The sequence below is a fragment of the Microtus pennsylvanicus genome, chromosome X (genome assembly GCF_037038515.1).
Source record: "Microtus pennsylvanicus isolate mMicPen1 chromosome X, mMicPen1.hap1, whole genome shotgun sequence".
NCBI classification, from domain to species: Eukaryota; Metazoa; Chordata; class Mammalia; order Rodentia; family Cricetidae; genus Microtus; species Microtus pennsylvanicus.
The window spans coordinates 126,227,479-126,252,281 of record NC_134601.1 but is presented as its reverse complement, the minus strand read 5'-3'; the positions used below and the strand labels follow the sequence as shown (position 1 = coordinate 126,252,281).

Below are 24,803 nucleotides of genomic sequence, written 5' to 3'. Positions count from 1 at the left end.
GGTTTTGATACTACTTCATGTTCTGGCTTTGTGGGAGCCTAGCCAGTTTGGATGTTCACCCTCCTAGACCAGGATGGAGGGGGGAGGACTTTGGACTTTCCACAGGGCAGGGAACCCTGACTGCTCTTCAGACTTGAGAGGGAGGGGAAGAGGAGTAGGGGGACGGGGAGAGGATTGGGGGGGAGGAGTGGGAGGCTAGGAGGAGGCCGAAATTTTTTTTTCAATAAAAAAAAGAATAACCGGAGTAAACACCACTGGTCATTAATATCACTTAATATTAGTGGTCTCAATTCACCTATAAAAAGACACAGGCTGGCTTTGTTTGCGACCTGCCCAACCAGCACGGAGGCCTGATCTCTCGGCCCCAGGAGAACCAGAGTTGGGGTGAGTTTCTGGCCCGCTGCGCCAGCCTGGGACGGGGAGCTCGGGGGTTCCTTGGCCCCCTGTCCTTCTTGGGCTCTCTGCAGGGCCTCTATTCCCTGGGTACTGCCTCTTTCTTCCTGGCCCACCCAGCTTCCGTCCAGAGCCCTCCCCACTTCGGCTCCACTGCCCTCTTTCAGCACGGGGCATCGCCCAGCCCAGCCTGTCTGGGCGCTGGGTCCGAGTCCTCTGGGCGCCCAAGCAGGCTGGAGTTCCTTTGTTTCTATGGCCTGCCTGCACCAAGCAGGGTAGGCACTTTGTTTGCGAGCTGCCCAACCAGCACGGAGGCCTGATCTCTCCGCGCCAGGAGAGCCAGTGTTGGGCACGAGACCTGATCTCTCAGCACCAGGAGAGCCAACATTGGGGAGGCCGCATTGGATAGGCAAGGAGACCTGATCCGGTAAAAGAAGATCCATAAGGGAGCATTTGGAAGAAGAGATGGGCAGACGCCAAGGCAAGAATTCGCCCAACAAGCTGAAAAGCAACATGAAGCCACCAGAAACTAGCGACCTCACAACGGAAGGACATGAACACCTTAATCAAGAAGGAGAAAAGATTGACTTCATGAAAGTGATTGACGCCCTTAAACAGCATGTAAAAAATGCCCTTATAGAAATGGATGAGAAATATAACAAAAAGTTTGAAGAATTGAATAAATCAGTGAAAGATACCCTAAAAAACCAAGGAAAAACAATCAAACAGATAATGGAAACAGTTCAAGACTTGAAAACTGAAATGGAGGCAAAGAAGAAAACACAAACAGAGGGCCGGCTGGACATGGAAAATCTAGGTAAACGAATAGAGACTACAGAAACAAGCATACCCAGCAGAATACAAGAGATAGAAGAAAGACTCTCAGATTCTGAAGAAACCATAGAGAAAATAAACACACTGATCAAAGAAAACAGCAAGTCTAACAAACTCTCATCACAAAACATTCAGGAAATATGGGACACAATAAAAAGACTAAACCTAAGAATAATAGGAGTAGAAGAAGGAGAAGAAGTACAGCTCAATGGTCCAGAAAATATATTTAATAAAATTATAGAAGAAAACTTTCCCAACCTAAAGAAAGATATACCTATGAAGGTGCAAGAAGCATACAGAACACCGAATAGGCTGGATCAAAAAAAAATCCCCTCGCCATATAATTATCAAAACACAAAGCATACAGAATAAGGAAAAATATTAAGAGCTGCAAAGGAAAAAGGCCAAAATACTTACAAAGGTAAAGCTATCAAACTTACACCTGACTTCTCCATGAAAGCCAGGTCCTGGATAGATGTACTGCAGAAACTGAGAGACCATGGATGCAAGCCCAGATTACTATACCCAGCCAAGCTTTCGTTCACTAAAAATGGAGAAAATAAAATTTTCGAGGATAAAAACAAATTTAAACAATACGCAGCCACAAATCCAGCCTTACAGAAAGTAATTGAAGGAAAATCACTAACCACGGAGTCCAACAATGACCAGAATAACTCAGACATCTAGAGACCCTTCACCAACACAAATCAAAGAAGGGAAAAATACAAACTCTACGATTAAAAAAAATGACCGGAGTTAACAACCACTGGTCATTAATATCACTTAATGTCAATGGACTCAACTCACCTATAAAAAGGCACAGGCTAAGAGATTGGATAAGAAAACAGGATCCAACATTCTGCTGTTTACAAGAAACACAGCTCAACCACAAAGACAGGCACCTACTCAGAGTAAAGGGCTGGGAAAAGGCCTATCAAGCAAATGGACCTAAGAAACAAGCAGGTGTGGCCATACTAATCTCTAACAATGTTGACTTCAAAATTAAATCAATCAAAAGAGATGGAGAGGGGCATGTTATATTTATAACAGGAACAGTTCATCAGGATGAAGTCTCAATCCTGAACATCTATGCCCCTAATATAAAAGCACCCACGTACATAAAAGAAACATTGCTAAAATCCAAGGCAGCCATCAAACCGCACACTCTAATAGTGGGAGACTTCAACACTCCTCTCTCACCAATGGACAGGTCAATCAGACAGAAACCTAAGAGAGAAATAAGGGAATTAATGGAGGTAATGAAGCAAATGGACTTAACAGACACCTATAGAACATTCCACCCAAATAGGAAAGAATATACCTTCTTCTCTGCAGCTCATGGAACCTTCTCGAAAATTGACCACATAGTCAGTAACAAAGCAAACATCCACAGTTACAAAAAAATATTTGTAACCACCTGTGCCTTATCAGATCACCATGGATTAAAGTTGGAATTCAACAACAGTGGTACCCCCAGAAAGTCTACAAACTCATGGAAACTGAACAGCCAACTACTGAACCATACCTGGATTAAGGAAGAAATAAAGAAAGAAATTAAAGTCTTCCTGGAATTCAATGAATATAGAGAAACAACATACTCAAACTTATGGGACACTATGAAACAAGTCCTAAGAGGAAAGTTCATAGCACTAAGTGCCCACTTAAAGAAAACAGAGAAAGCTCACATTGGAGACGTAACAGCCCGCATGAAAGCTCTAGGAAAAAAAGAAGCAGACTCACCTAGGAGCAGTAGGAGACTAAAAATAATCAAACTGAGGGCTGAAATCAACAAAATAGAAACACAGAGAACAATCCAAAGAAACAATGAAACAAAAAGCTGGTTCCTGGAGAAAATCAACAAGATTGACAAACCCCTATCCAAACTAATCAAACGGCAGAGAGAGAATTTACAAATTAATAAGATCAGAAATGAAAAAAGGGGACATAACCACAGACACAGAGGAAATTCAGAGAATCATTAGATCTTACAACAAAAGCCTATATGCCGCAAAACAGGAAAATGTAAAGGAAATGGATATTTTTTAGATAAAACTGAAAGCCATCCCACTAAACTCAGGAACTCGACAAGGCTGTCCACTCTGGCCATACCTCTTCAATATAGTGCTTGAAGTTCTAGCAATAACAATAAGACAACATAAGGGGATCAAGGGGATTCAAATTGGAAAGCAAGAAGTTAAACTTTCGTTATTTGCAGATGATATGATAGTGTACATAAGCGACCCCCAAAACTCCAGCAAAGAACTTTTACAGCTGATAAACAGCTTTAGTAATGTGGCAGGATACAAGAACAACTCCAAAAAATCAGTCGCCCTCTTATACACAAAGGATAGGGAAGCAGAGAGGGAACTCAGAGAAGCTTCACTTTTCACGATAGCCACAAATAGCATAAAATATCTTGGGGTAACTCTAACCAAGGAAGTGAAAGATCTATTTGACAAGAACTTTAAGGCATTGAAGAAAGAAACTGAGGAGTATACCAGAAAATGGAAGGACCTCCCTTGCTCTTGGATTGGGAGGATCAACATAGTAAAAATGGCAATTCTACCAAAGGCAATTTATAGATTCAATGCAGTCCCCATCAAGATCCCATCAAAATTCTTCACAGATCTTGAGAGGACAATAATCAACGTTATATGGAAAAACAAGAAACCCAGGATAGCCAAAACAATCCTATACAATAAAGGATTGTCTGGAGGCATTAACCATCCCTGACTTCAAACTCTATTACAGAGCTACAGTGATGAAAACAGTGTGGTACTGGCATAAAAACAGAGAAGTCGACCAATGGAATCGTATAGAAGACCCGAATTTTAACCCACAAACCTATGAACACCTCATTTTTGATAAAGGAGGCAAAAGTATACAATAGAAGAAAGAAAGCATCTTCAACAAATGGTGCTGGCATAACTGGACGTCAACCTGTAGAAGAATGAAAATAGACCCATATCTATCACCATGCACAAAACTCAAGTCCAAATGGATTAAAGACCTCACTATCAGTCAGAACACATTGAACCTGACAGAAGAGAAATTGGGAAGTACCCTACATCAGATGGGCACAGGAGATCGCTTCCTATGTGTAACCCCAACAGCTCAGACATTAAGGGCAACATTGAATAAATGGGACCTACTAAAAATGAGAAGCTTCTGTAAAGCAAAGGACACTGTCACCAAGACACAACGGCAACCTACTTACTGGGAGAAGATCTTCACCAACCCCACAACAGACAAAGGTCTGATCTCCAAAATATATAGAGAACTCAGGAAACTAGACTTTAAAATGCTAATTAACCCAATTAAAAAATGGGGCACTGAACTGAACAGAGAATTCTCAGCAGAGGAAGTTTAAATGGCCAAAAGACACTTAAGGTCATGCTCAACCTCCTTAGAGATCAGGGAAATGCAAATTAAAACAACTTTGAGATACCATCTTACACCTGTCAGAATGGCTAAAATAAAAAACTCCAATGATAGCCTTTGCTGGAGAGGTTGTGGAGGAAGGGGTACCCTCATCCATTGCTGGTGGCAATGCAATCTTGTGCAACCACTTTGGAAATCATTGTTTCGGTTTCTCAGGAAATTTGGGATCAACCTACCCCTGGACCCATCAATACCACTCCTGGGAATATACCCAAGAGATGCCCTATCATATGACAAGAGCATTTGTTCAACTATGTTCATAGCAGTATTATTTGTAAAAGCCAGAACCTGGAAACAACCTAGATGCCCTTCAATGGAAGAATGGATGAAGAAAGTGTGGAATATCTACACATTAGAGTACTATGCTGCGGTAAAAAACAATGACTTCTCGAATTTTGCATGCAAATGGATGGAAATAGAAAACACTATCCTGAGTGAGGTAACCCAGACCCAAAAAGATGAATATGGGATGTACTCACTCATAATTGGTTTCTAGCCGTAAATAAGGGACACGGAGCCTACAATTAGTGATCTTAAAGAAGCTAAGTAAGAAGGTGAACCAAAGGAAAAACATATAGTTATCCTCTTGGCTATGGGAAGTAGACAAAGTTGCCGGGAAGAAAATTGAGATCTTGGGGGTGGGGTGGGATGGGGGTAAGGGTTGATGGGGAGAGAAAAGAGAGAAGGGAAGAAGGGGGGAACTTGGGGAAAAAGAAGGATTGGGATTAAGGAAGGTTGGATAGGGGAGTACGGAAGCACAATTCTTAGTTAAGGGAGCCACCTTAGGGTTGGCAAGAGATTTGAACCTAGAGTGGCTCCCAGGTGCCCAAGCCGAGGTCCTCAGTTAATTCCTTGGGCAGCTGGGGATAGGGAACCTGAAATGACCCTATCCTATTGCAATACTGATAAATATCTTGCATATCATCATAGAACCTTCATCTGGCGATGGATGGAGATAGAGACAGAGACCCACACTGGAGCACTGGACTGAGCTCCCAAGGTCCCAATGAGGAGCAGAAGGAGGGAGAACAAGAGCAAAGAAGTCGGGACCACGAGGGGTGCACCCACCCACTGAGACAGTGGAGCTGATCTATTAGGAGCTCACCAAGGCCAGCTGGTGTGACTGAAAAAGCATGGGATAAAACTGGACTCTCTGAACATGGCGACCAATGAGAGCTGATGAGATGCCAAGGACAATGGCAAGGGGTTTTGATCCTACGTAATGTGCTGGCTTTGTGGGAGCCTAGCCAGTTTGGATATTCACCTTCCTAGATATAGACGGAGGGGGGCGGACCTAGGACTTACCACAGGGCAGGGAACCCTGACTGCTCTTTGGACTGGAGAGGGAGGGGGAAAGGAGTGGGGGGAGGGGGAGAAGGGTGGGAGGTGGGGGAGAAGGGTGGGAGGAGGGGGAGGGAAATGGGAGGCTGGGAGGAGGTGGAAACTTGTTTTCTTTTTTCTCATTTCCTCAATAAAAAAAAGATTTAAAAAAAAAGACACAGGCTAAGAGATTGGATACGAAAACAGGATCCAACATTCTGCTGTTTGCAAGAAGCACATCTCAACCACAAATACAGGCATCTACTCAGTGTAAAGTGTTGGGAAAAGGTGTTTCAAGCAAATGGTCCTAAGAAAAATGCAGGTGTGGCCATACTAATTTCTATCAAAACTGACTTCAAACTAAAGTCAATCAGAAGAGATCGAGATGGACACTTTATACTCATAACAGGAACAATTCATCAGGATGAAGTCCCAATCCTGCATATCTATGCCCCTAATATAAAAGCACCCACTTATGTAAAAGAAATATTACTAAAACTCAAGGCAGCCATCAAACCGCACACACTAATAGTAGGAGACTTCAACACTCCTCTCTTACCAATGGACAGGTTAATCAGACAGAAACCTAATAGAGAATTATTGGAGGTAATGAAGCATCTATAGAACATTCTACCCAAATAGGAAAGAATATACGTTCATCTCTGCAGCTCATGGAATCTTCTCGAAAATTGACCATATACTCGGAAACAAAGGAAACCTCCACAGTTACAAAAAAATATCAGTGTTCACCTGTGTCTTGTAAGATCACCACGGACTAAAGTTAGAAGGCAACAACAATGTTACCCCCAGAAAGCCTACAAAGTCATGGAAACTGAGCAGTCAACTACTGTTGAAATATGGAGCGGCGGGCTGTGTCCCGCCACCCGGCTTGCTTTACCCGAAATAATTACACAGAAACTGTATTCTTTTAAACACCGCTTGGCCCATTTCTATCTAGCCTCTTCTAGGCTAGCTCTCGCACCTGGACTAGCCCATTTCTAATAATCTGCTGTAGCCCACGATCTGGCTTACCAGGAATGATCTTAACCTGCATCTGCCTGGAGTGGGAAAATCATGGCGACTCAGTTCACTCAGCTTCTTTCTCCCAGCCTTCTGTTCTGTTTACTCCTCCCACCTAAGTTTTAACCTATCAAATGGGCCTAGCAGTTTCTTTATTGCTTAACCAACGAAATCAACAGATTGATATATGACACTCCCACATCAAACTACTGAACCACACCTGGGTCAAGGAAGAAATTAAGAAAGAAATTAAAGTCTTCCTTGAATTTAATGAAAACAAAGAGAAAACATACTCAAACCTATGGAACACGATGAAAGCAGTGCTAAGAGAAAAGTTCATAGCACTAAGTGCCCACTTAAAGAAAACAGAGAAAGCATATATTGGGAACTTAACAGCACACCTGAAAGCTCTAGAAAAAAAAGAAGCAGGCACGCCCAGGAGGAGTAGAAGACTGGAAATAATCAAAAAGAGGGCTGAAATCAACAAAATATAAACACAGAAAACAATACAAGAATCAATGAAACAAAAAAAAATTGGTTCTTGGAGAAAATCAACAAGATCGACAAACCCCTATCCAAACTAACTTAACAACAGAGAGAGAACATGCAAATAAATAAGATCAGAAATGAAAAGGGGGACATAACCACAGACACAGAGGAAATTCAGAGAATCATTAGATCTTACTACAAAAGCCTGTATGCCACAAAACTGGAAAATGCAAAAGAAATGGACATTTTTTAGATAAATACCATATACCAAAGTTAAAACAGGACAAGGTGAACAATCTAAATAGACCTAATCTAAATAGTCATGAAGAATTAGAAGATGTTATCAAAAGCCTCCCTACCAAAAAAAGCCCAGGACCAGATGGTTTCAATGCAGAATTCTACCAGAACTTCCAAGAAGAGCTTATTCCTATACTCCTTAATGTATTTCACAATATAGAAACAGAAGAGACATTGCCAAATTCCTTTTATGAAGCTACAGTTACTCTGATAACAAAACCACACAAAGACTCAACCAAGAAAGAGAATTACAGGCATAAATCACTCATGAATATAGACGCAAAAATTCTCAATAAAATACTGGCAAACCGAATCCAAGAACACATTAAAAAATTATCCATTATGATCAAGTAGGCTTCATCTCAGAGATGCAGGACTGGTTCAACATACGCAAATCTATCAATGTAATCCACCATATAAATAAACTGAAAGAAAAAAACATATGATCATTTCATTAGATGCTGAAAAAGCATTTGACAAAATTCAACATACCTTTATGATAAAGGTCTTGGAGAGATTAAGGATACAAGGGTCCTACCTAAATATAATAAAAGCTATTTAAAGCAAGCCGACAGCTAACATTAAATTAAACGGAGAAAAACTCAAAGCCATCCCACTAAAATCAAGAACACAACAAGGATGTCCACTCTCTCCATACCTCTTCAATATAGTGCTTGAAGTTCTAGCAATAGCAATAAGACAACATAAAGGGATAAAGAACACACTGAACCTGATAGAAGAGAAAGTGGGAAGTACCCTACAACACGTGGGCACAGGAGACCAATTCCTATATATAACTCCAGCAGCACAGCCATTAAAAGCCTCATTGAAAAAATGGGACCTCCTGAGACTGAGAAGCTTCTGTAATACAAAGGACACTGTCACTAAGACAGAAAGGCAACCCCTGACTGGGAGAAGATCTTCACCAACCCCGCAACAGACAAAGGTCTGATCTCTAAAATATATAAAGAACTCAAGAAACTAGACCGTAAAAGGCTAATCAACCCAATTATAAAATGGGGCACTGAACTGAACAGAGAACTCTCAACAGAAGTTCAAATGGCCCAAAGACACTTAAGGTCATGCTCATCTTCCTTAGCGATCAGGGAAATGCAAATCAAGACAACTTTAAGATACCATCTTACACCTGTCAGAATGGATAAAATCAAAAACACCAATGATAGCCTTTGCTGGAGTGGTTGTGGAGAAAGGGGTACCCTTATCCATTGCTGGTGGGAATGCAGACTTGTGCAACCACTTTGGAAAGCAGTGTGGCGGTTTCTCATGAAATTCGGGATCAACCTACCCGTGTACCCAGCAATACCACTCTTGGGAATATACCCAAGAGAGGCTTTGGGCATCTGAGTGTAGAGTTATGAAGAGTGTATATTGGTAAATTTGTTATATTAACTTAAGGTTGCTCTGAAGGAAAGAGAGAGGCAGACAAGAAGTGAGTGCTGGTGTCTGCCAAGTCCAGAGGAGAGGGTGGCTATGAGTACAGGTCCCTGCAGATCAGAAGGGATTTGTAGGCATGTTTACAAAAGGCCGAGTGGGGACCAGGAACATCTGAGTACAGGTGGCGCCAAGGGGCGGAGAGGGTCAGTAAGAAAGTAGTCATGTGAATGCAGGTGTCAGCAATGATCAGTTGGGCAGTGGGTATGTGAATTCAGATGCCTGCAGAACCCAAAGGGGCAGTGGTCACATGTGTGAGATGCCTGCAAAGGCCACAGTTGGAATGTACTTTTACTGCACACCTTCAGTCCCTCAACTTGTGATGCAGAGGCATGTTGGTCTCTGATTTTGAAAACACCTTGATTTACAGGGCATTTTCCAGGACAGCCAGGACTACACAGGGAAACTATGGCTCAAAAAAAAACAAGAATTAAAACTCTGTGATGTGGGAGTGTCATATATCAATCTGTTGATTTCATTGGCTAAGCAATAAAGGAACTGCCTCGGCCCATTTCATTGGTTAGAAGATAGGTGGGAGGAGTAGACAGAACAAAACGCTGGGAGGAAGAGGAAGTGAGGTCAGACTCCGCAGCTCTCCTCTCCAGAGCAGACGCTTCAGAGAGACGCCATGCCCCAGCTCCGACCCAGGATGGACTTAGGCTAGAATCTTCCCGGTAAGACCGGTGCTCACAGATTATTAGAGATGGGTTGATCGGGATGTGCAAATTAGCCTAGAAGAGGTTAGATAGGAATGGGCCAAAGCAGTGTTTAAATGAATACAGTTTGTGTGTTGTTATTTCGGGGCAAAAGCTAGCCGAGCAGGCGGCTGGGGTGTTGGGGACGCAGCCCCGCCTCCGCTCCTTATTACTACAACTCTGGGGGTGCAATTGACATATGAGTGCAGTTTTATGCAGAGCCCAGGGTGCAGTAAACATGTTTGTGTAGGTGCACACAAAGGCAAAAAGCTGACAGGGTGCATATACAGCTTCCTACAAAGACCAAGTGGGCAGTGGCCATGCGATTGATGCTGCCTGCTGAGACCTGGGACAGTTGTCATATGAGTGTAAGTGCCTACCACGGCCAGTGAAAATGGTGCTGAAGAGTTCAGGCGCATATAGACCAGAGCATTGACATGTGAGTGCAGGTTCTTGCAGACTCATGGTCCGGCAGTGAGCATGTGTGGAGGCCCCAAAATGTGAGCCTATTCCAACTTACCTGAAGGTCAGAGAGTTCCAGCTTTCTCAAAGTTATTAACAACCAGTGTGACTACACACCCTGACCTAGCGTGTGCTTATTTGGTGTTTGGACAGCAAGATGGCCCGAAGAGGTAGATTCACTCCACCCTGACCAAAAGTCAGAGAATTCAAGCCTAGTTCTGCTCCTTCTTTTGAGTTAGGAGGTTTGACCTAGGTAGTGACTGCTCTTAGGATATTTGATCAAGGGTGGGTTCACTGCCTAAACAACAGAATGTTTTTCTCAAGAAATAATGACTTGATGTCTCGAGTGTTGAGGCAAATAACAGTTCTGGTAGTCCTTTGTGTCATGTTAAAGCAGTCTTTTGCCTTCTTTCCTCTTATTGTATTGGGCTATATAGATGTATGGAAAATTAAATGTGGGCAAACTCAGAAATAAGAAGTCAGAAAAAGAATTCAGCATTCAGTGCTGAGTTGCTCTCCCATTTCTATCCTGTGTCTCTGTAATTCTTTCTTATCTCTGTTCCTCCTACCTAACATTTCTAATCCTCAGCTCCTACTCTGGAAATTGCAAGCTGGTTGTAGCTAGGATCATGGCAGAAGTCACCCCCAAAAGTACACCCCTAACAGGCATGTGAGTGGAGGTGCCTGCAAAACCAGTTTGGGGCAGTGGGCATGTGCATGAAGGTGCCTACAGAGGCCAGAGTTGGGAGGTTGGCATGACAGTGCAGGTGCTTGAGGAGAACAGAGAGGTTGCAATGGGTCTATGAATCCCTGCATAGGTCAGGGGGCATGCGCGTGTACTCGCCTGCAGAGCATGGAGGTCAGCGAGTATGTGAGTACATTTTCCTGAAGTTGCAAGAGCAGAGCAATGGATATGAGTGCAGAGGGCTTTGAAGAGGGTAGATGGGTAAATTTGGCATGTTAGAGAAGATTCCTTCTGAGGAAAGAGTGAAGAAGAGAGCAAGTGAGTGCTGAAATCTGCAGAGGCCAGGAATGCAGTGGACATGTGAGTGCGGGCTCCTATGCTCCTACAGAAGACAGAGTAGGGTATGTAGGATCTAGAAAATGCTGAAGGAAGACCCGAGACTCAAATAGTATGTATCAGCAAAGAGTGTCAGTTATACCACATGCACATGGGCTCATTCACCTGTACAAAATGGCAAGAAATCCTGAGAGAAACTTATAGGCTCCTTTTACGCATAGCTAAGGGGCATTTCAGGAGGAGTTAGGTCATCGCAAACTTAACTGACTAAGCAAGCATCAGTTATGTTAGTCTTATCTTTTTTGGACACATCTGCACAAGCTTGGAGGTCACTCAGAAATGGGCTGCTGTGTTTGTCCTTGAGATATTGTGAGGCTGACTTAGACCCTCTGTGTTTGCTCTCTCTCTCAACCCTGAGTATAAGGGCCTTGAAGATAAAGGATCCTTTGTTGGAAAAGACACCTGTGTGTCCTTCTCAGACAACTGAAACTTAAATTCAGTTGTAAAATGTGGGAGAACTTAACCCCTTCGGGTGGTAGGCAAGTGACTGAAGGTGCCTAAAGAGGTCTGACTGTGCCAGTGAACTTGTGAGGACAGGGGCCTAAAGAGGCCCACAGGCAGTTGGCATGTGAGTGCAGATAATTGCAGAGGACAGTGGGGAAGTGGGATGTGAATGCAAGTGCCTGTAATGGTCAGTAGGCAGTGAACAAGTGCCTGCCAAGAACAGAGGGGCTGTGCTCATGGGAGTTCAAGTGTGCACAGAGGCCAGAGGTGGACCATGGGTACGTGAGGGCAGATTCCTGGAGACACGAGGGCAGGCAGTGGGGATGGTATTTATCAGCTATAGGAGTTCTCTGGTAGAGTTTTGTGGGTCGCTTATGTACACTATCATATCATCTGCAAATAACAAAAGTTTGACTTCTTCCTTTCCAACTTGAATCCCCTTGATCTCCTTATGTTGTCTTACTGCTATTGCTAAAACCTCAAGAACTATATTGAAAAGATATGGAGAGAGTGGACAGCCTGTCTTGTTCCTGATTCCTCAATATTTTCAAATTATTTGGCACAGAAAGATAATTATCACATGTACTCACTCATGGGTGGTTTTTAAACATAAAGCAAAGAAAGCCAGCCTACCAACAACAATCCCAGAGAAGTTAGACAACAATGTGGACACTAAGAGAGACTTACATAGATATAATCTACATGAGAAGTAGAAAGTAGAAAAAGACAAGATCCCCTGAGTAAATTGGGAGCATGGGACCTTGGGGGAGGGTTGAAGGGGGAGGGAAGAGGTAGGGAGGGGAGCAGAGAAAATGTAGTGATCAATAAATATCAATAAAAATGTATACAAATTATTTTACCAGTGCCTTTTGTGAAGTTTGAATCTCATGTCCAGTGTTTTGTTCTAAATGCTCTTATTGATGAATCCAAGTCATGAAATTTGTCCAGTAAAGATAACATCTCATCCTTGGACATAATTGTGATGGTGTACGTATTTCCCTCCCGGAGAGATACCTTATCCATTAACCTATGATAACTTTTCAACAGATTCCTATTGGTAAATTCAACATCATGACTTCTTTCAGATATTATCTCAGCACCCTTCAACATTGACTGGATTTTGTCTGTTAAATTAATGTTATCCTTTTCGATAGTATAAATTTTTCAACTAGCCGTTTATTATTAGTATGTAAAGACTCTACCATTTCTATAAGTGTCTCATTCTTGGTTCTGTTATGAAACTATATTCTTAGTGATATAATACGAAAAACAAAACTATTTCCCAAAATCAAATAAATGGATGTATCACAAAAATCACATAAGCCTTGCAGAATAGCATAAGTAAAATTTGGTTAGTAAATTCGTGAATAGTAATATTGTTAGTCATCATTTAATTCTCAAATCTTAATCTGCCTTAGGTAATTATGGTGAATTGGAATACGTGTAATAATCTGTATTGACCAGAAGGTGTCATGGTTGTAGCCATCTAGTAGAGGGACATCATTTCTTTGATACTGATAAATATGCTTTGTTTAACAAATTAATAGCAGTTATTAAGGACAATTAAAGTGATTCTGAGAGTTAGTGGTCAGAATAAGAAGGAAGCCCAAAGCTTTCATTCAGTTGTGAGTCATGAAGTATGTACTACTGGCAGAAGAAACACCACAGGGATCACTGGCTATAAAAGGAATGGCATGTGAGTCGTGAGCCATGGGTAGGGAAAGTCAGGTAACTAAGCATCGGCAGACAGGCTGGTGAACAAGGAGTGCCACAGGAGTGGGGGCTGTCCCAATAAGTGTAGACTTGTTCCCATATTGGGGACACCAGACGGAGTAAATAAAGGAATCCCACACTAGTTCTGAATAGGGTGTATTGAGGTGTTTGTTTACTAAAAGGGAACTCATGGATAACTGCAATGAAATACCCAGGTGTGGCACATGGGAAGAAGAGGGTGAGTGGGTGGGACTGTGGCCTTTTTGTACACAAAGTCTTGCCTCAACCTGGTCCAGCCTTTCAAAGGCCTTTGGCTGAAGGAGGTTACCCATCAAATTTTTATTGAATTTATGATCCACTGCATGAGATGGAACCTATAGAAGACACCACTGAAGTGGAAAGGAATCTGGAATTAGATAGGTCATATTAAATCTCCTATTATTATTATTCAGAAAAGGAATACTGAAATAAAATGACTTCTAAAGAACTATTCCCATAGATTTGTGCCCCACTATACCCCACACATATCATGGAAACTCCTTACTAGATGGTAATTAACACAGAGGCCCACAACTGGACAATCTGCAGAATATGAGACATATTGAAATACTCAGTCCTCAATGGAATGTCCTCATCAGATTTCCCCGTTCAAGGCTTAGGGATGTGTACAGTAGAAGAGAGGGAAAGATTGTAGGAGTCAGAGTTAGTGGATGACTCTTAGGAAACAGTGTCCTGGAGACACAAGACAGATACCACATGAGAACTGAAGGAGATTTTGAAAGGACAAACAAGACCCATACTCATTCAAACAAGACCATATGCCAGTATTATTAACTGTGTAGTAGACACAAAAAATCTCCACTAACCAAGAAGATATTTGCAATTGATACGTGCTGGAAAAAGAAGATCAGTTTTTTTCAAAGGAATATAACTGGGAAAACTCAATACATTCCAGCATAGGCCTCATAACTAGCAGTAGTTGGTGAAGGCAAACCTTATGCCATGTGTTCATTTTGTAGTTTTGTCTTTCCAGTATTAAGATTTTTTTTCAGAGAGATAGAGAAAGCAAAGACTGAACAAGTGGGCAGGTAGAGATGTGGGAAACAAAGGGAGTAGAAAACGTTGTGGAAGGGAGAAATCATGATAAATTTATATTTTATGATAATTTTTTCAAATTAATTCTAGATTCATTTGTACCTTTAATAGATTAACTATATCCAGAAGGGTTTATACATATGAGAGGGACATTAGCAACCCTGGCCCTTTAAGACTATGTGTCTTCACTCTGGTTCTTTGCTCATAATATGACATTCATCTCTGGTAGCTACGGAAACAAGAATTTTTAAAGTCACTCTCATACTGGGCAGTCACTAGCATTTGGCCTTCATAGAAGGGAAGAGAGGCAAGTATTTTATGTTTTCTACATGGTTTCTGTTAAAAGCTTTCAATTTCAGGGGACATAGAAGGTCAAAGAAGTCAATGACCTAAGATTCAACTCTTTGTTGATATCATGTCTATGTCAGTAAATCCTACTGAATATAAGTACTGGGGATCCCTGTGTAGCTGTGAAGGCTCTGTAGCCTGTATTGGCCTTTATACATTTGTAGTTTCCTGAAACTGAGTATGTGAATTAGACTTTCTGTGTTTTTTTTCTGTTTATATAATGGGGTAATGATTGCGTGAATCTCATTGGAGGGTCAGGACTATCAGATGGGCTAATATCCCTGAAGAGTATAAATGAGGCTTCAACTAAGCAAAGCAGAGGAAGGGGTTGGTTTGTGTGAACCAGGGGTTGATGGTGAGACACCATTCTGAGCTGAAATATCTGCCTAACAGAACTTCTTTTACTGAAGGTGATTCAACTCTTGTGAGACTCCCTGTCTGTTCAACATTTCCTGCTATTTGGAAGATATTTATGATCGCGACATTCCTCAAATGGATCTCTTCCTCCTGGATAAACAAAGGTAAAAGCTTAAGATGAGCTTCATGGAGGGTTTCAAATTGGATCTTTATGAAGCATAAGCACCTCCTCCATGGGTTTCAGACATGGGCAAAACTAAATCTTGCCATGCTAGCTCATTTGTCTTGCACAACAGAATTTTCCACCCTGATTCTGGTTGTGCTCCAAAACTCACTAATTCTGACATCAAAAGGCTCAGATCTGCCTTAACAAGGAAGAGGGCATGGGTAGGGTGTTACTCAATTCATACTAGATTTTAAAGTCACCTTGCTGATGTGACTTCCCAATTTAGTAGAGCTACTGCCTTTACCCTGTTAGGAAGTACATTCCACAGAGAATGTGGAGTAATGGGGAGCTGGTAAGGAAATTTTCCTGGCAAAGAGATACAGTTTGTAGGCCACTCAAACCTTCTGCATCAGAGGTGGCAATGCTTTCATGTACATGCCTGAACTTGCTTTCTGCTCATGAACACAGTGACATCTTTCAGGGCATAGTTATTCATGAACATTGACCCTGCATCCAAAGATATGAACCAAGAAGTTATCTAAATATGTTGGTAAGTACAGTAAATGTAGAGTATTAATTTGGTGCTGGAGAAGATAGTTGCTCACATAAGACAGTTGGGATACTTCATATTCAGCAATGAAATGAAGATCACTTTCTAATGTGTATGTTTGAGTAATTTATGAGAAATGATTGAAATATCCATGAGGGCTCATGTTTCACATACGGATTTTAATTTTGGTCACATAATAAGAATTTAGGTTTTCAAATATGTTTTCCCATGACATGTACACTAGCATACACATTTACAAATATAGCAGACAATATAGGTGAATTAAATTTGTATAAGTTCACTACCATAATTTATAGATATTTGTGCTTTCTTCTGCCTATACCTCTCATTTAAGCTATTTTTCTTTTTTATGTATTGTAAAGACTGATTAATTAAACATCATTGTGTTGTAAACTTTGTAATCTTTATTCAGTATTAATTCCGAGCATTAAATATTTATTTAACAAATCTACACATTTCAGCATTTGATAGATACAGTGAAATTGCTAATCAAAACCTCTTATAGAGGAAACTTTGGCCATAAGTATATTATTTAAATACAACTTTATGTGACAGCAAGGGCAAGGTATGAGAACTTATTACTGTGTGAACCATGTCTCATTTTGTTTTCCACTGTCCCTTGTGTTCCTGACTTGACCATATACTTGTTGAATTTCATCTTCAGATTTGCCAATGCGAAGGAGTGCTTCTTCAAGTTGAGTGGCCTCCTTTGCAGCCTATCAGCTTTGGTGTTTGAAACAATCATTGCAAGAAGCCAATTCTGGCGCCTGTGGGAATTCGATGACAAGATTGTACAATTTGTGTCCCTAGGATTGTGGGAAGCTTATTACCCTCAAGAGTTTAATGTCTCAGGGACTGTAACCAAGATTCTGGTGCACACCCCTATCAATTCCACGTGGACCATTTCACCCGAATTTCAGTACGCACAGACCCTGATAATGTGGACTGTTTTGATGAAGCCTGTAGTTCTGATTTTCGGGTCAATTGCCAATAAGATTGGCTGTATGAAAGACCCATTTATTGAGATGCAGATATATTGCTACAAGGTTGCTGCCTTAGTTTTGTATGTTAGCAGCATCTTCACATTTGTTTCTGTGAGCTGGAACCACTTTGTAGATCATTATGGCCAAACCACTCTTGACTTTCCACCTGACTTTCCGGTTAAAAAAGAAGCCTTAATAAGCAAACACTATACTGCTGTGTTCCCAGTAGGGGTACTGATGACCACCATTTCACTCATTGGTGTGATATTCTTTCTATCTGAGATGAAATCTTTGAAACTACAGAATCAAGTGAAGGCCAAGTGTGCTTCTATTGTGGCTGATCGGGAAATCTGAAGTGAGGACTCCTACATGTACAACATCTGTCAGAAGGTTCCTAGAGTTTCCTATTGATATACAAAACTCCTGTAGTTCTCAACTTGTTCTAATTAAAGCATCAAATGGATTCTCTTGGTCTGTCTAAATGACTTCTTCCTCTGTCTAACTTGTTTCTTTCTTTGGATATTTTCATATCCCAATCTCTGAAGGCCATGATCATGCGTTCAGATATTTCTGACAAGCAGTAGCAAGCAAAAGTAATGGTGAAATGCATGTTGCAAAAACATTTATCACAAGATAAATATCAAGTGAAAGAAGGTTGTAAGGAAACTGACACATAAACAGAAAAGTAAACACCATTTTATCTGGAGACCCTCTGAATCTCTGGTCTCCTGAAGGCAGAGCTGGACTTCATAGTGTTGGCTCTGCAGACAGTGTGTGCCTTTGTCATGGAGTATGAAGACTATACTGAACGCTGGACAGTCAGACATATCTTCCTGTTTGTTAATATTCCAAATTGCCGAGCATTCCCAGTGTGCTCTCACAGAAAATGGGGTGTGAAGATCAGAGGGCTGCTTGCCCGAGTTGTATTTCTTGTTTTTTACCTTCTGAAACACTGGGTTCAAACTCATATTAAGCTTGATGGCAAGCTTACATAGCCACTGGGCAATCTCACTAACTTCAAATATACCCCACTTCACATAGGATATCCCATGTTTGGCATCCATAGAATGTAGGCCATTTCATAAAGTAAAAGAAATTTGCTTGCAAATGGGTAGAACTAGAAAAGGTCATCCTGAGTGAGGTAACCCAGACCCAGAAAGACAATCATTGTATGTACTCACGTATAAGTGAATATTAGCTGTAAGGTAATCATGATGCAATCACAGGCCCAGAGAGGATAACCATGCTACAATCACAGGTTCAGAGAGAAGCTAATTGACAAGGGGTTACAATAGGGCTTGAGAATCTCCCTGTGAAAGGGTAATAGAAAAGACATCACTGATGGATGGGAGAGGGGTCTAGATGCAGGTAAGGAATGGGAACAAGAGGGATCAGGTGAAGGGAAGATGGAGGGAGAGTACTGAGAGAGACAGCTGGCTCCTGGGACATCTCTGGCATGAGCTATAAACCTAGGCAAATGGAAACTCCCAGCAATCTATGAGGTAACCCATTCCTCTCCATCATGCCTTGTACTCCATCCACTCTTCCTCCTCTGTTTCTCTTCAGAAAAAGGTGGGCCTCCCATGGATTTCAGTCAATCACGGAATATCAAGTTGCAGTGAGACTAGGCATCTCCTGTTTTATTTAGGCTGGATGAGGTAATCTGGTAGGCAGAAAGGGTCCAAAAAGTAGGCAACAGCTTCAGCGATAGCCCCTCTTGCCATTGATAGGAGTCCCAAAAGAAGACCAGTCTACACGGCTGTAATACACACACACACACACACACACACACACACACACACACACACAGAAGGCCTAGGGCTTCTGATTTTCCTTGTTAGATTTACATAACTTTATTCACCAGGGCAATGTCTAAGCACAAAGACCTATTTCTTGCATCTCTGCTTCTACATGGATTCCCTGCTTAATCCCATTAAAGCCAGGCCTACCAGAATAATCTGCAATCCTCAATTCTTGACTGTGCATGAATATATTATACATTGGATTTCCCTGTTGCTCTTGACCATATCTTACTCTTCTGTTTAATCCTAAAGCTCTTAATAGTACTTCTCATCATATAGTTTCTATACCAGCTTTCCCTGCTGGATCCATAAGACATAAACTCATGTTCTTGTCCTCTTCATAGTCCCAAGTCCTATCTGTGGGAACACAGATTAAGCACTAATTTCCATGATGATTTTCCCCATAACCTCTTCTGCTCTGTGCCATTTCCACACTCCTTGGCTTTGCTCTGGTAACACAAGTTCATTCACTGGCTCTCTCTGCCATGTACCATAAGAACAGATCTCGCTCCAGTGCCTTGATATGATACCTACTTCTCAATACACACATTGCTTAGCCATTTTCCTACTGCAAAAACCTCAGCTGTCAGTTATCCCCATGTCCCCAGTCCTACTTGTGATCACACCATTATATAATTGCTTTACCTGGTGAGTGCCCCTATTACACATACACCTGCTTTATCTCCACACACAAAGCCCTAGACCTGAACGCAAAATCAGTCATCAGCTTTCCTCATGACACTCAACTCACCTCTGCTATCTCTGGACTAGCCAACTGTACACTGACTTTGCATGTGGATTTTCCAAGAATGGCATTTCACCGCCTCAAAACCAGACTTCTAACACAACCAGTAGTCATGCAACTTCTACATCAGATTTCATGTTGAGTTTCACCAAATCCAAATTCATCGGATCCATCTCTACACTTCAGTTTGACCCCGTGTTTGCAGGAATCTAAAACATGGTTGTTTTGGTGTGCTCTCTAAGTTCTTCTGCACCAGTGACTCCCCAACACTCTCAGATCTGTCTGTGGAGATGCAGCTCCTGCAACAGATTTCCCTGATAAGTTCTGCAAAAAGACATCCTATATGATATCCACTATCCAATGCCTGCCATCAGATGCACAGTAGGCATATTAGCTATGCCTGATGGAATTACCCTCAGTCTGTCACACTTTCTTGTTTAATACCTAGCTGTGTGTTTTCAGATTGCATGACATATTTGCTCTCTGAGTTTCAAAAAAAAAAACCAACATTGTCTGGAAGCAGCTTTTAAAACTGTGGAGTAATTCCAACTAATGCATATCCCGCAGTGGTCATACATTATAAATATCCCCAGTACAGGGATTGCTCATGTCAAATCCACAACCCAACGAGTAATTTGGGATTGCCAATTTAGATATACATATACAGAATTCTCAGATTCCTTGAACCCTTCCAGCCTCTGTGACTTCCATCCTCTTAGGTTTAGATCTGCTCATTCATATCTTGTTTCTTTCCATGCCACATTACCACAGAATCAAAAAGATCTGTACTATGTGCACTATTAGGCTTCTCTGTAGTCACACAGCTCTGGCACTTTCTCTTCCTGGTGATTCCCTCTCGGACAACAGCTGGCATGTCCCAAATTAAAAAGCTGATTCCTGGCTAAAGAATGAGTAAATGGTCGGGACCACGAGGGGTGCACCCACCCACTGAGACAGTGGAGCTGATCTATTGGGAGCTCACCAAGGCCAGCTGGACTGTGACTGAAAAAGCATGGGATAAAACTGGACTCTCTGAACATGGCGAACAATGAGGGCTGATGAGAAGCCAAGGACAATGGCATGGGGTTTTGATCCTACGTAATGTGCTGGCTTTGTGGGAGCCTAGCCAGTTTGGATGTTCACCTTCCTAGATATGGACGGAGGGGGGAGGACCTAGGACTTACCACAGGGCAGGGAACTCTGACTGCTCTTTGGACTGAAGAGGGAGGAGGAAAGGAGTGGGGGGAGGGGGAGAAGGGTGGGAGGAGGGGGAGAAGGGTGGGAGGAGGGGGAGGGAAATGGGAGGCTGGGAGGCGGTGGAAACTTGTTTTCTTTTTTCTCATTTTCTCAATAAAAAAAGATTTAAGAAAAAAAGAATGAGTAAATGGCTTTTTGTTTTCACTGGATGAGAGTCACCGAACTTGCTCCTACAGGACCATTCAGAATTTTCACTTCTAGCTCTGGCCACCCAACTGTTGCTCTGGATTTATCTAAGAAGTACCTTCAGAAACCTTTCTGTTTGGGATGTATTAACATTATCATGTTTAGCTCTGGAAACATAGATCCTCTCCTAGGTCTGTTTGGTGGGATCCTATGAGCCCTACCACAGCATGTCAAAGCCTAGAACTACCCATTTAGTTCCTGCACCATGTTTCCCTGATTCTTTTCCAGAACCCAGGTTGTGTAGACCACATCTACTCTTTTAGGAATAACTCCCTTTCATTACCTATGCCAAATTTGCAACATAATTTCAACAGAAGTTTGTGTGCCAGCTTCATCCCCACAGTCCCAGGCATAGCTTGGTTTGCAGCTCTTTAGTTTAATTCTCCTTCACCATCCCCCAGAGCCATGCGTACCTGTATCATCTGCACACTCCAAGTGTTGATATGCAGGTCATGCATCAGACTATTCTGGTGATCTTTACCTATTTTCACTGGCCAGTGTTATCCATTTACTCCCAACAGTGTCTGCGACAAAACATTTGCTGTATCATCTTTCCCTGGTCTTGTCTTCAGAAACAGGTCTGCCTGTATCATCTCCACACTGACAAATACTAGTGCAATAAGTTCAGATTATGTACCAGTTTGTATTGGTGCATACATCCCCTGCCAGTACCCATACTCCCTGGTCTATAGTTCCAACACAGTTAAATGCACAGAACACATACCTGGCTTGCCTAGTTTACTAGTACCATCCCTCCCGACTCCCATACATTGCTCCTTTGTAGCAGATTCTGTGAGATCTTCCCCTGCAGCATCCTCCACTCAGAAATAAGCCTCCTTCAACTGTCTGTCCAGTCCAAGGCCTCTCTGGAATTTCATCTATTATGCATCAAGTTTTCCTGGTGATCTCCACATAACCTCACCTGCTTTTGCCATTCCCACTCTCCCAGAAGAAGCTCCAAGGCAACTGCACCCAAATTTCCTAGTGAGTTCTGCTTGAATCCAGAACTCTTGGATCTCTCTGTATTCCCAGGCCTACTTGCAGTTGCTTTCATTACTCACCAAACTTTCCTTTTGAGTTCTCCTTAAGGTTGACTGCCAGTGCCACCCGTACACTTTGAGATCTTATCTAGTCTTGAGGCTGCAGCACTCACATTCCTTGGTCAGTTCTGATCGAAACAACACCACCTGGACCATCTCCATAATCCAGATTCTAACATTCTCACTTGCACAGTTCATGAAAATGTTTGCCTGATAATGGTCATCAGAAAGTTTTCCCTAGCATATAACTGCCTCCCTTTCTGATGGGATGAAATAATATGATCAACAACCACTTTGGAGGAAAAGGTTTATTTCAGCTTAGACATTCCAACTCCAGTCAGGAACCTCAAGGCAAGATCTGACACTGAGGTCATAGAGGGGAGTTGGTTACTAGTTTTAAATCCATGGCTCACAAAACTTGCTTTTTAAAATATAATTCAATATAACCCGAACAGCTGTGATAGGAAGTCTAATTGGCTGGGCTCTGAAATATCAAACATTAATCAAGAAAATGTTTCACAATCTCCATTACAGGCCAATCAGATAGAAACATATTTTTCAATTAAGTTTACTTTCTTACAGATGACCCTAGTTTATGTTAAGTTGGCAAATTATTAGTCAACCCCACTGAGTACTTACCCTTCACATACGTGCTTCACTATTAAGCCATAATATTTCCTTTCATGGTTATCCCCGAGGTCTCGGTTAATATTGTGATACTTAAATATATATATATATATATATATATATATATATATATATATTTGTAAAAGCCCTTCAGTTTTAACAAATTAAAATACTGAAAAATTTAATGTTCTTTAAAATAATTAAAGACTCTTCAAAAGTCCATAGACTCTTATCTCTTGGCTCCTGTAAGACAAAAATAAAACTAAAACCAAAATCAAAATAAATGCACTCTTAATCTAAAGGTGAAGAATAAGGGAGAAGTTTGAACAAACTAAAGTCTAAAAAAACTGTAGAAGGGTAAACCACTTAGTTTTCAATGTATGGGACTCAATCACATCTTTCTGGACTTCACAGAGATTAGGTAACTCTGGCTCTGTCATCAAAAGCCAAAAACGTAATCTCACTGTTGGGTCCAGGTCCACTCTAGACCTGCCACTGCCCTTGGTCATATCCTGTCCTTGCATCTCCACCACACTGGGGTCTAAAATACAAGTAGGTTGTACCTTTTCCAATAGCCTCTCCTCAGGTTTTTTCATGGCTTCCGATCTTACATAATAGTGCCAAGGCTCAGCTTCTATCCATGTCTTCTTTAATACTTCTTCCTTCACTGCAGGTAAGGTTGCTCCTTCAAAAACTGGCCTCTTCTAGGACCCCAAAAGAGACATACATGGATCTAATCTACATTGGAAGTAGGAAAAGCTTAGATCTCCTGAGTAAATTGGGAGCATGGGGTTCACAGGAGAAGGCAAAAGGGGAGGAAGAAGGAAGGGACAGGATCAGAGAAAAATATATCTCAACTAAAACAAGAAAAAGAAACAAAAAAACCTTCTGACCTCACACAGAGTCAAACTTCGGATGCTCTCTGTACAGTAAGATCCAAAGAATCACACCCACCAGATCCACTTCCACACTCCCACAATCAGTTCAGAACACACAGATCATGAAAGAATTTGCATGATGAGCTTCCCAGAACTTTGGACACTTTATAATCTCCACTGTCATAGACCTGGATCCTGATAAGCAACTCTTGCTCTACTGTTGACTTACTTCATCATTCACACAGAATACGAAATAGGAACATAAAAGAAATTGCCCCTAGCACAGAATAATAAAAACATTAAATGCAGACTGAAGAATGAGATAAAACTCTCAAGAGAAATTCTATAAGACATATATGAGTGTGTTTTATAAACCAATCAGAATAATATCTGCTTTCCTATTGGAAACTTTAAAAATAAGAACATGGAGTCATGTGTCTCATATTCTAAAACAACATGAATGCCAACCTAGAGTACTGTACCCAACAAAACAATATGACAATGTGCTGCAGTTATAGGAGAAACAAAAATTTAACATTATATAATCATGCCGTTATTCTTCATGCCCATCAAAACAGACTCATGGGGAAATCTGGACTGAAGACAGGAATAATAAAAGCAAAGAGATTATAATAAGAAAACAAATCTTGTTCTAACTACAGAAACCTCAAAATAAGTCTAAGAAAACCATGGGAAAAAACAAATAACAAGATGACAGCATCAGCACAGACCTTGTCATAATAACTTTAAATATTAATGACCTTATAACCCTGATGGAGGAAGGTCATTGGCTAATAAAGGAACTGCCTTGGCCCATTGTATTGGTTAGAACATAGGTAGGTGGAGTAAACAGAACAGAATGCTGGGAGGAAGAGGAAGTGAGCTCAGACTCCACAGCTTTCCTCTCGGGAGCAGACACCTCAGACAGACGCCATGCTCCCCTCTCCTGGGAAGATGCACGCGACTCTTTTACGCAGGCAGTTTGTGCGGTTTGCAAGCACAGGCTGCTGAAGCTCGCTTGCTGACAGGGACCTTGAAATGCCATAGAGTTATGGCAGTAAACATGGCTACAGCCAGTACCGCAGCCATGAGGCTGGAAAGCTAAGG

At 41.6% G+C, this 24,803-nt stretch overlaps 1 protein-coding gene across 1 annotated transcript; it reads left to right on the top strand.

The window, feature by feature from the left end:
- Positions 1 to 15,576: 15,576 nt before the first annotated feature.
- On the top strand, positions 15,577 to 17,516 carry LOC142841386 (uncharacterized). Its single transcript, XM_075958217.1, has 2 exons — positions 15,577 to 15,605; positions 16,843 to 17,516. The coding sequence occupies exons 1-2, from the start codon at positions 15,577 to 15,579 to the stop codon at positions 17,513 to 17,515; spliced, it is 702 nt and encodes a 233-aa protein (XP_075814332.1). The 3' UTR covers position 17,516.
- The last annotated feature ends 7,287 nt before the right edge of the window (positions 17,517 to 24,803 follow it).